Source organism: Haliotis cracherodii, unplaced genomic scaffold (assembly GCF_022045235.1).
Source record: "Haliotis cracherodii isolate W230 unplaced genomic scaffold, xgHalCrac1.p SCAF_8, whole genome shotgun sequence".
NCBI classification, from domain to species: domain Eukaryota; kingdom Metazoa; phylum Mollusca; class Gastropoda; order Lepetellida; family Haliotidae; genus Haliotis; species Haliotis cracherodii.
This window is the reverse complement of record NW_027266341.1, coordinates 58,720,172-58,733,112: the sequence shown is the minus strand read 5'-3', so window position 1 is coordinate 58,733,112 and position 12,941 is coordinate 58,720,172. Positions and strand designations below refer to the sequence as shown.

Here is a 12,941-nt window from a genome sequence, read left to right as displayed (position 1 = left end):
TATTAGAGGTAGACAATATGAGATTAACAGTATCTTATAAATTAAAAAGAAATGAACAGAATCTTTGGAGACAGACAAAATATCAGTATTGTCATCAACATTGCAGGTCTGTTGCATGAGTCATAGAGACTGCAGACGGCCTGATGAAGGAGGACCATGTCCAACTCCTACAGGCTTTGTGGACAAGCATTCCTGCTTGGATTCAAGCTTGGTACCTAAGTAAGAAGCACCTGTTGAAACACTGGAAAGATCAATACCACCCTGCAGCAACACAGATAAGTCTTCAGATAGGAAGTGTAAACATTATGCTGACAGCGCCCAATAATCTTACACTGTCTACAATATTGAAAAGAAGCTTCATATGCTCTTCAGTGATATCAAAGGTTCTACCTGTTCCAAAGGTCTAGAATTGACGTTATTAATTGAAACAAAATGAAGCTAAAGAATAAAAACAGAATTCAATTTCAGCTTTAGTCCTGTAAACTGCCCAATAGTTAAGGTATCATAAGGACTTGTAAAAATTTGCCCTTTAAGAGTTTGGCTACATGTTATCATTATAAGGACAAGTGGACTAAAAAAGTTAAGTTTCTATCGCTGAATTTGTTTTCATTTAACATCAGTATATTTCATATATTTAAAAGAACAAAAAGCTGAAAAGAAACGAAAGAGATTAAAAGAAGACCCTACCTGTACAGATCAGACAAGCGTGAGACTTTGGTCATGATTGATGGTGAACTTTGTGTAGATGTGACAGAGTTTCTGATGACACTGGCAATATCATGCCAGGACCAGGATCGTCTGCAGCAGTTCCCTCGGACAACACTCATCTAACACTGCTGCCACCAGAAAGCAGGGGAACCCTACAATTCACCCAACTCCTGCACCACCAGCCTAAGATATCCCTCTGATGCCTCAGCTACGCAAGAGAAGAGGCCACTCATTCAACTCATTAAATGTCACACTGTTTGCTGTGGAAGTATCTGAAACCTCTGTCAAATCACTCCTGATGACAGATCTTCTGATCCCGTTGTTTACAAACATAAACTGTCACAGCCAACATTGTATCACTGCATCAGACAGGTTTGCATTGTCAGTTCAGCACCACGTTATCGTCACCCAATGTGACACAAAGCGTCACGGAAGCATAAAAATCTTGTAAGGAAGTTCATGTTCGCCAGCAAAGGAAGGTTGTCACGTCTTATTACTTCATGAGTGATGTGACAGGTAGTGGTACAGAGCCGATGTGTAATCCGTCTGTCGACACCAGCATTCCCCATGCATGTCAGGCCAGATGACAGCCACCTTCTGTAGCAGCAGAGACTTATTGAGCCTACACGCTCCCAGAATTGATCACCGATCTGACCAGCGGGCCGAGCGAGACATCTATATTGACAGGCCAGAGTCCAGTCATCCAAACACTTGACAATATCTTACTCACCATGACCCACCTGGTGGTAGACAGAATTGCATTAAAACCTACCACTCAGGCTGATCGATTGGTAATGCAGCACTGGGCTACAACCAGATCTGATTGGCTGGTCTCAGCCTCAGCCAGGTAGTGTAATGCCTCCATACCTTTATGGAAGCATTGCGATAATACCTAAACTTTCAGTCAGATTAAATATGCATCTGATGTTGCCTTGTCCCTCTTCTCACAGCCACAATGGATGATAAACATCTAACCATGAGATGGCTTACTTGAGCGTCCAGTGTTCTGCCTGACTGAACAGAGCCCTGACACTTATCATGAGAGGGCTGCATGACAATCTGTAATAATCCATCTACTTGACTCGTAACAATCTTGTGTCAGCTCGGATTTGATTTCAGGTCAATCATACCGTGTTGTATGATTCAGCACACAGTTCAATCTATCACAGTGGCTGATCAGAGTCTATTTTGGACACAGACTTTTAACTCTTGTTTGTAATGACAATAGTTTGTTTGCCCGCAATAATGGCTGGAAATCAGAGTCTAGGCCACAACAGAGTCCTCATGGCCCATGTGTTGACCCAAGGCACAATAACACAACCTGATCATCTCTTCTCAGATGTGACATTGGCACAGGTAGGGGCTTTTAACTCTGAGCCGTGAAAACACCCATTATTGACCACTTACAAGCAGAAGACACGGCGATGGGAATGCTGAGGAATGAATGAAAGAGATTGAAGCTTGATGGTGGACAGATTGCACAGACAGAAACTGATTTCATAAAGATCATGTTTCTTGCCTTGTTCAGTGTCTAGGTTATAGTGCAGCTTCTGTGAAATCCATACGACAGCATTCAAATGTGATGGTTCCTGATGCACCCTGCATACAACACTGATCAATACATGAAGAGGTTGTCGAGGAGTTTCAGATGACCCTGAATGTCTGACAAGACAAGGAGCTCCCTGTAGGGATTCCAGGAAAAATATGTCTCTAGTATGTGTTTCTAAGAGATTAAAATTAAACTGAATGGTTACAATTAGGGCTGGGACAATACACTTGAGATCTGTCACGTATCATGATACCTTACTCACGATCTGATACATATCACGATACTTGCATGTGCTCATATCTGTGGTGTAAGCCAGGACATAGACAGGATGGCAAAATACCTAGCACACTGACGGTTTACAGTTGGCAATTTCCAGTATGGCACAGCAACAAAATTTAATTTGGTTTTCACTTGCACTTCTGATTAGTGTTTAGTGGAGCAGTTATTAAAGCAAACATTTAAGGTCAGAATCGATATTTTTTACTTAGTGTGCGACTATGATCGATACTTGTATCAAGAAGCATAAAATCGCGATCCACTGATGCATCAGTGTATCATCCCACCACTAGTTACAATGTGTGATGATCGTGGATGCTATCAGTGATAAGAACAGGTTGGCCTGTTCCAGATTGGATTATTTACAGGTAGCTGGGACTTGCACTTGTAACATTAAACAACACTGACTCACTCACTCACTGACACACTGAATAACCCCGTGAAGATCCGGGGTAGAATAGGTCTTCAGCAACCCATGCTTGCCATAACAGGCGATTGTGCTTGTCGTAAAAGGCGACTATGCTTGCCGTAAAAGGCGACTATGCTTGTCGTAAAAGGCGACTAACAGGATCGGGTGATCAGGCTCGCTGAATTGGATGGATCGATGCTCATGATATCAATCACTGGATTGTCTGGTCCAGACTCGATCATTTACAGACCGCCGTCATATAGCTGGAATATTGCTGAGTGTGGCATAAAACAACAAACAAACTAAACTAAACCGAATAACCAATCCTCAAAATACAAATCCATACACACCGGGCATATGAAATATAGTCCATTATATCATCTGACATAAATCAATTAAACGGATACATCATACAATTTTCAAAGACAGAATTGAACATATGACTTGAGATTACAGAGTCACATCTGAAGAAAACATCACAAAGCCCTTTAATTGAAAATAACTTTTTTCAAACAACAACTGTATTCTCCAATCTGTACCACGTCCACATGAATAGCAACTTGTTATTCAAGCATTTGACAGAATGGGATAACTGTTGGACAGATGAGACAGATCCCGAGCTAATGGGGAGACGGAGACCCACCAAATGAGATTACAATCCTGCATGTCTGTGTTTAGATGCATGTAGGCGTGTTGTGACAAATGATACTCCTGTACAACAATATTGTTAAGAAGAGGCTATTGATTTTCTACCGACATTGTATCATTAAAAGGAATACGTGTCCGTTAAACACTATTAGATTCTGAGTATTATCTTATTTCAGATTGTTCATAACATAGAATTTTCATTAACATTTGCAAAAGAAAAAAGTGACGTTATATCTGATACTTCAAAGGTTATAAAAACAAAAAAAGAACTTTAACATATAAAACACATTTCAATATTTATATCCAGACAGAAAATAAAACCCAAATCATGAGTGTGAAGAAACAGATACAAATGACTCTCTGGCAATTACTTTTGGAGCAATGGTGTGGGAAAGTGCCTTTTTCTGAGGAACAAGTGTGCAGAATGAAGGTCAGAACTTGCCAGATTAAATTCTTCAAATTCTGCACAGGCTTGTTTTACATTTGATATATGGAGTTACATATTTTTTGCAGAAAATAAACATGTGTTTCAGTGGAAATGTAATAAGGCACAAATTCAGAAAAGATAAGACCCCTGAAGATCTGGTTATAGAAAAGGTCTTCAGCAACCCACGCTGGCCATAAGAGGCGACAATGATTGTTGAAAGAGGCGACTAACAGGGTTGGGTGGTTAGTCATGCTGACTTAGTTTATGCATGTCATCATATGCCAATTGCATTGATCCATGCTCATGACGTCAATCACTGGATTGTGTTGGCCAGACTAGATTATTTACAGACAGTCATCATACAGATGGAATATTGCTGAGTGTGACGTTAAACAACAAACAAACAGAAAAGATAAGTCATTGGTTAAACATTGATTAAATAACTCTGTTTCATTTCAACAACAGCATAATTCTGGCATACAAGATTTTGATTCTCACACCCAAATATGTTAAAAATCTGTCAACATTTACAACAAAAATAGCTGGACTAGTATTGATCACACAAAAAGAGGCATATTCTGCAATTGTTCTGCAAAATAGATTAATGCAACGATCAGGAGGAAACTAAAATCACAGAATTCTCCCGGGACCGACATTTGTCATCCAAGGGTTTTTCTGACACATATGGTGCCGTCATGAGAACCGTTTTCTTGTAGCCTTGAGGTATTCCTGTACAGACAAGCCCTCACAAGTCTTCTTAACAGCTACCACTGGAGGTGTTAAACATGAATCACAAGCCCATTACTCATTGCAAGTAGTCATAACGATAATACAATTGTCCTATCAGCCCCTAATGAAAGTGAGATTGGTACTGCACAATGAAAGAGTTTATCAATACATCTCCAGGTTGTTGCATGTGTCTGTGATTGAATATCGTTACAAGCATCATGAGTCAAGTGATAGATGGAAGCCGCTTGACTCATTGATCACCTCTTCTCCCAGAGGCAGGCTAGAGACGGAGAAGGATGATAATGTGACAGTACTACCGACTGTAGTGATCGTTATCATGATCAGGATATTCATCATTGCCTCTTCTTTCAAAAGTTTTCATCCTTCCTATCACATCCAAATCATTGATTTTATTAGATATTTTTTTAATTCTTTTCATAGTCATCTAGATCATGATCATAAATGCCCACCATCACAATCTAAAATCATCATCATCATCATCATCATCATAGTTATCATCCAAATGACAATATTTACCGGTACCGTCCCCACTTTTACGATCTTCATGGATCTGGCAAAGGAAGGTACAGAATAGCACCTCCATCAGCTTTCTTTGCTCATGCAGTGTTTGATTAATCATGACAAATATCTGCCAGAAATAGCTCTACTCCATTTACTGAACACACAGATATTACTGATACTGGAAGTTATTGATTGTAAATATTCGCATAAAAAGGAAATCTCCCCAAAGTTCAATATTTCTGCCCTGATATCCATTCCCCCAGGCACAGGAGGAAACAATAGACTCCATTTTTCCAATTTTTAGTAGCTCAGGTCAAAGAGTATTTTAACACACATAAAGTCTTTACAATGGCAGATCGATACTCTGTGAAGTCAACCTACTGATGCGATAATGAGTTCTCCATGCAATATGACAGTGGGATAATGGACCGATTTTAATAACAAACATAATACATTTTTAATAGAGACAGATCTCTGTGAATTCAGCCTGCCAATACTCCTTCCATGACCATTTCAACACTACCCTTTGGAGAGACATGGGGAGTGTTCGTTTGTTGTTTAATGTTGCATTCAGCAATATTCAGGCTAAATGACAGCGGTCTGTAAATAATCAAGTCTTCACCAGACAATCCAGTGATTAACTTCATCAGCATCAATCTACGCACGACATGCATCAACCAAGACAGCAAGCCTGACAATTAACATGATCCGGTTAGTCGCCTCTTACAACAAGCATGGGTTGATGATACAAAACCTTCCCAGGTCAGACTGTGAGTGAGTAAGATTGTGAGTGAGAGAGTTTTGTGGTGAACATGTCATTTTGCACTCAGTGGAATAAAGAAAAATACTGCTTTTCAGTTTGTTCCCCTTCTCGTCATCTCAGAGTTGGACAAATCTGCAAGGCAATATGAAAAATCTTGCCTAGGAAATAAGAGCTGAAAAGAGAAGTCGGATACATCAGTCAGCAATCAGGAAATAGTTGCTGCTATTGTCCACGGGGATATTCAGCAGCAGCCCTTGCCTACACCTCCCAGACCCAGAGCCTGTAGGTGCAGGTCCAGTCCACAGACAGGTGCTTGCGAGCCAGTGTTTATCTCCTCTCCACAACACAGCTCCACTATGTAATCATTCTGCCCACTTGTTATTGTATAGCCCTGGTCAGCGTAAACACCGATCATCAGGTCAATATGACATTAACCTCTAAATGATCAGGGAACATAGCCAGGTCTCCCTACTCAGACTGATGGTCCGAGTCTGCAAACGTTTCAAACAGGACTGATTATTTCCTTCTTTCCCCTCAGATAAATTCAAATGTTAGGATTGGCTTTAATTTGAAATGAGTTCGAGAACAGATATAATCTTTTTATCAAAATGTTTTCAGGGTAATTTCATGAGTGTGTGTGAGTGAGTTTGGTTTTACGCCGCTTTTAGCAATATTCCAGCAATATCACGGCGGGGGACACCAGAAATGGGCTTCACACATTGTACCCATGTCGGAATTTGAACCCAGGTCTTCAGCGAGACGAGCGAACGCTTTAACCACTAGGCTACCCGACTGCCCCCGGACTCAATAAACATAAGGGTGTTATTTCATTCATGATTTCTAACGTGATATAACTGGAATACACTTCAACTTGATATTAAACCCAACTCACTCACTCATGATTTTCAAATCAGTACAAAAGTTGAGCGCCTGTTCCTTATGTCATTGTCTGTAATATTTCCGCTATGTTAAATGTGGCTCACAGCTACCATGCAATCATTGACAAACCAGCATGCAATAGCTGTTAGACACCCAGTATACACACAGCCACCTTTGTGGCCACACTTTCAACAAGGTGCTACTGCAGGCATGTCACTTGCCACGTCTGGCAATGATGCATATAATATTATAGCAAACATTGTTGAAGGAAGAAGGAGGAGAAGGCCCTTTTTGCCAATTCAAAATGTCAAATTTCAAAGCAGAGAACATATTGGTATGACAATTATCATGCGTGTTCAAATGTCTGACAACTAGTCTTTTTTTTTCTTACATTTGTAAGTTTTGTCTTCAAAGGCCAAATACACAAAAATGGCAAAAACAAGTGAAAAGGTAGCTTGTCAGAAATTCAAACAAAAATCTAAGGACAAACAAGTCTGTGACGCAAAATGAGTTGTTTGTATTGATTTTACATACATCCACTACTAAAATCAGCTTGATCATGTTCAAATGTTAGAAAAAAGCTTCATGAAAACTTCTAAAATTAGCCTTTTGGGTACTTTTTATCCTCACATATGCATTCAGTGTTGTCAAATTCCCAATCACACAATTGCAGAAATGAACAGTTTAGTTCTCATTCAAATGAACATATCGGATAACTTTCAAAACAATTTCTTAACACTTTGCTCAATTCCAAAAATATGCAGATCCGGTGAGCCAAAAGGAGCCCCTATCCTACCTAGTCTTTTCAGTCACTTCTCCTGTTGCCATGTGTAATTCAACCATTATGAATTCACCTTAGGACAATAGGACTGGTACTTATTTTAAAAAATTGTACTAAGGTCACACTTTTCCTAAAGAAAAACACTTTAAAGTAAAATAAAGTGAAACAACTGAAAGGTTAAAATTCAAACTGTAAATCAAGATGCAGAATGCCAGTGGAAGCTGACAAAGACCGACACATGAAGTAACTGTTAATCTCTAACATGATTTCATAGCAATCAGAGCTACAGAGGAGTGATACCAGCTTAGACCTGACTGCCCTTAGCATTTACTAAACCAATTAAACATAAGCATGGCTCATGGAATTAAATTGTAAGATGTCTGGGAAATAGATTATGTTGAATGTAGCCGTCTAATTTATAATTAATTTTGGTTTATTTGTGACAAAGGTCAAAAGATGTACATGCATATGTAACCTAATAACTGGAATCGTATGACAATTATTAATGGTGGATGCAGCACAAAAATTGTCAGTGAACCTAACATTTAATTGATTTAATCATAAACTTTCAAGAAGTTTCATTAAGATTTTTAGCAATGACTTAGAAAAGATTTCTTTTAAAGAATAATTTGTGGTAGGAAATCCATGACAGACATTGACTTGCTCTCAATGCGCTATGATATAGAGAATGTTTCCCATACAACTGGTGTCAAGATACATAAACTATTTCCCCCAGAACTACTATCAAATAACAACTACGTTTCCCCAATCTCAGGCTGACTCATCCCATCTCGAGCTCACTATCAACATGGACATTGAATACAGTGCTAGGAAATACTACACTGGGTAAATTAGACAATCAGATTGTCCCAACTGTTTATTTTGCCCCTAAAAGTCAGACAGAAAGATTGCAAGTAAACACGATGGAGGTATGGATTTCTCCGACTTGCAAATCTGGAAGCTTGGAGTAGATAAAAGTGTCAAGACCACAATAAAATATGAGCTGGCTATTGAAATACCACAAGTTCAGAGTCGTGGGAAAAAAACAGACATCTCTACAAAAAACATTCTGTTAAAATTGCTGTTTTACTTATGTGGCCAACACCTGAAATTATGACCAGTTTTCAATCAAATGTCAGCTATGTAAAAATAACTTTTATTTTTCAAGAAAGATATCCTTCTATGTCTTAAGCAAGGTATGGGGACATATTGACTAGTTCCGTTTGCCCATCTGGATGTGTTTGTGGATGAAGTTGTGTGTTCAGCTGATAGGGTGGGGAGAGTCAGCTCTCTTCCAAATCTGGCATTTTCGGCTGTCTCCCAGGGGAAATGGAACCTTTAACTGCTGAGGGATTAAAAGAATTCTCTTGTGATTAGAGCTGAAAGGTGCACAAAGCTTGATCAACTGGCAGTTTTACAAGTTACAATCAAGTAACTTCAAACCCATATTGTTGTTCACTAACTTCATGATCACGACCCACATCAGCTGGACAGTTCCAAGCAAGAAACGTATTACAAGGACTCCATATAAACAGTAGAGAGGGTTAAAAACAGATGATATTTTCTCTCAAGGTAGTGTTGCCTTTAATAAGGCCAAATAACACTGTCTTTTTGCATAGTTTGGGGAGCCTGTCGAGATAAACTTACATGTATTCCCCAACATAATGTTATGTATAAATCTAAATTTTAAAAATTCTTAGGGAACACTTAAATAATAAGGATCAAACACTCTAGTCTCATCCATTAATATATTCCTAGAGATGAAAAAGGGATGAATAAAGGCTGCTAGAGCTGGGCAGGAAAGGGATGAGGGTGAATATGAAATAATATGAACAATATGATCTGGGGTCTGTAGATAGGCTACTGTAGGGAGAGTATACAACTTCATGTCCCCTGGCCACTGTGCGGACCCTGTAAGGTCATCAGACCCCTCTACTTGATCCATAGAGTGGGGGAGATATGGGTTTAACGTTATACAGGACAGCCACTTTCAAATTCAAGTACTATTGCTCACTATCATGAACATCCACCACAATGAACATCCCAAACCTATACTTTGCTAACATTGCATGTTCCATAATTACAACATCGTTCAAGAGCTTTCAAGCATGGACACCAATTCAAAGCCCTAACAAAGAAAACACCTTTCTTAACTGGTACGAAGAGTTCTGTACCTAAAAGCAACAGATACGATGGCCTTGGCCAACCATGACCATCATCAATTGACATCATTTCTAGAAGGTTTTAGTGTTAATATATGCACTTTTTGTTTGTGTGTGTTGTTGAACAGTGACTGACATCATGAACATCAGTCTACACAACTGGGATACATGCATCAACCAAATCAGCGAGCCTGACCACCCGAACCCGTTAGTCGCCTCTTACAACAAGCATAGTCGCCTGTTACAGCAAGCACGGGTTGCATAAGACCTCTTCTACCCCGTATCTTCACCAGACTCGTGGCTAAAGTTGCAGACTACCATGCTGTTATATACAGTCCTTGATTCACGAAAACTCTTAACAGAGTTGACTGACTGGAGCATGACAACAAAGTAAACCACTTAAACAGGTTCCGTAGGTGGTGAAAGCTTTGATTGGAATCTATGAGCCTAAAGCTTCAATGGAAGACTCAGTATTTTGCCGGTACTAGTCATGACAGGTGCTCCACAATAACTGTGATTGCCTCTGGGGGGACACATTACTACAACCTACCCTTGTACTAATTTGGTGGGGGTGGGGGGTGCAAATTCTGTTCTTCTAAATTTTAAAACATTTTGTTTCAGGATGTCTAGCATTTCCATTTTGTTAGTTACATTTAACAACATTTAAAAGAGTAGAGGACACTAGAGATTGTATCCGGTGTTAAATAGTAGCACAGCCACCGGGGTCTATGTTTCTTATCTAACCATTAATTCTGAACTTTAAATGTCACAGGCCTTTCACTTACATAATCACTGACCCTTAGAGCTTTGTATGATGAGTTTGTCCTAACCTTAGGGCTCTCCATATGATTGCCAGAACTGATAATAAAATAAAACGTAACTCAAATCATAACCAATTTTGAAATTACTAACGCAATAACAATTTGATTGAGAGAACAACAAAAAGGACATCGGGCCACTTAAATAATGAATCAGTTACATGAAATAGAGAGCGTTTTTAAACAAACTGAATCTTTGAATACAATCATCAATCACAATAACAAAAACAAAGCAGATTAATGATTAACATATCTTCTCAAGCAAATTAAGTTACAAAATCCAATTTTCAGAAAACTGCAACATACAAAATCGTCTGCTACACAATTTATCGGTGATCTCCAAAGTCATGTGAAACCATGTTCCCAAGATACAAATTGAATCTTCGAATACAATAATCGATCAGAAAAACAAAAGAAAAGAATTAAACGGATTAGTAAATTAACATATCTTCTCAATGCAAAGTGACAATATCCAATTTTCAGAAAACTATACTACATATTAAATCGGCTGCGTCACAATTTATCAGTGATCTCCCATGTCATGTGAAACTATGTTCCCAGACACATCACACCATAACTGTTCTCGGGTTACCTGTGGAAGTTGGTCAAGTGGCTTCACTTTCTCCTTGACATGACTGCTAGACTGGAACAAGTTGGTAGAGAAGAAATCCCACAAACTTGCACTTGATTCTGATACTGTATTGAAGACCTACAGACCTAGTATTATCCTGATATCACAGCAAGTAGTGCTTCAATATGGCTTTCTATGACAGAGATCAGTTTCACAAACCATCCTAGCTGGACAAATGTCATAAAACATACACTTTATCACTAAGGTGACCTCGTGATAAACAGGGCTCAAATTAAGTGTTGTAGGAAAACAAGACAAAAAGTGAGCATGGTTCACTAATACCCCTGACTTCGACTCCAACATATATCTAAGTTCAAAACATGAAAAAAGTAATATTTTTTAAGAAAATCAACATATCAAAATCAAACATTGCACAACAATTCTCCTATTGGTATAGAAACTGTACCCCAGTTGGAAAAAAATCCAGGAAGTTTTCAAGTAATAGGTCACACACAAAAAGTACAAAAAATATACTCTAGGTTGACAACATGAAAAACATCAAATTTTTTCAGAAAATACACAATCAAACTTTGCACTGCACCGCTTTCCTAAGTATGGAAACAGTTCCCTAAATTTGAAAAGAATCAATGTAGTTATCAAGTTATCAGTCACACAAATGTTTAAGTAAAAACATTCTAAATAAAAAAAAAAGAGAAAAAAAAGCTTTATTTAAAAAAAAATATCAAAGTATTCAAATCAAACTTCACCTCTCTTATAGGCATAAAAAGTGTTCACTAAGTTTGAAAAGAATCAATGCAGTAGCTTTCAAGTTATATGTTACTTAAAAAGATGTCCTGGGAACGACGGACGGATAGAATTCCTTTAAAGGTGGACTCAGGACACTTCCTTGTGGACTACCACTTTCACCATCAAGTTAGAGTGAGTGAGTGAGTTTAGTTTTACGCTGCTTTCAGCAATATTCCAGCAATATCACGGCGGGGGACACCAGATATAGGCTTCACACATTGTACCCATGTTGGGATTCGAACCCGGTTCTTCGGCGTGACGTGCGAACGCTTTAACCACTAGACTACCCGACCGCCCTCATCAGGTAGATGACAGTAACTCTGTAGCATATCATTTATGCAAATTAGTGAAACTAAAACGTAATTTCCCTGACTGGATCAGTGAATGGGAGGATGCCCTTTGCAATGGATTCATAGATCTTTGAGTTGGTTAGTAGAGGCTGTTTAACATTACAGTCAGGGTAGATGAATACCATCACGTCACATACAATTCTTGAGACAAAAAACCTGAGCAAACCTTTTTAGAATATCTCCTGTATGATAAAGCTCTCAACATTTTCCAAGCTAAAACATGGAGGCTAATGTTGAAGTTTCCATATTAGGAGTGACATGAAAATACTCCCTGTATACGTTTATTACACATCAGAAAACATTTCTACCAACACCTGCCACTGAAGGTATGCATCCCACTTAACATTATACTGAGAAAACACCTTGCTGCATGTACCTGTATTTACCTGTGTGTAACAAGGCTTACCTCAACTGTATCCCCCCATCACACTTAGGCACTACATATTTGACGGCCCCTCAACCACTAGGTACAAAGAAAGACGAGTCACACACAAAGTGTACTTTCCTTCTCAACTGTAATCCTCACAGCTCACGTTCTTCCC

The 12,941-nt window shown here is 38.9% G+C and overlaps 1 protein-coding gene across 5 annotated transcripts in view; it reads right to left on the bottom strand.

Moving 5' to 3' along the window:
* The window catches only part of LOC139450680 (kelch-like protein 5), a 182,761-nt gene that overhangs the window by 60,183 nt on the left and 109,637 nt on the right, over window positions 1-12,941 (bottom strand). Inside the window, exon 1 of one of the 5 annotated variants that reach the window (XM_071232479.1) lies at window positions 688-842. The exons of the other annotated variants lie outside the window; for them this stretch is intronic. Coding sequence (XP_071088580.1) covers window positions 688-827 — 140 coding nt within the window. The 5' untranslated portion in view covers window positions 828-842. Of the gene's footprint in view, window positions 1-687; window positions 843-12,941 lie in introns of those variants that run through there. 5 annotated transcript variants of the gene reach the window in all.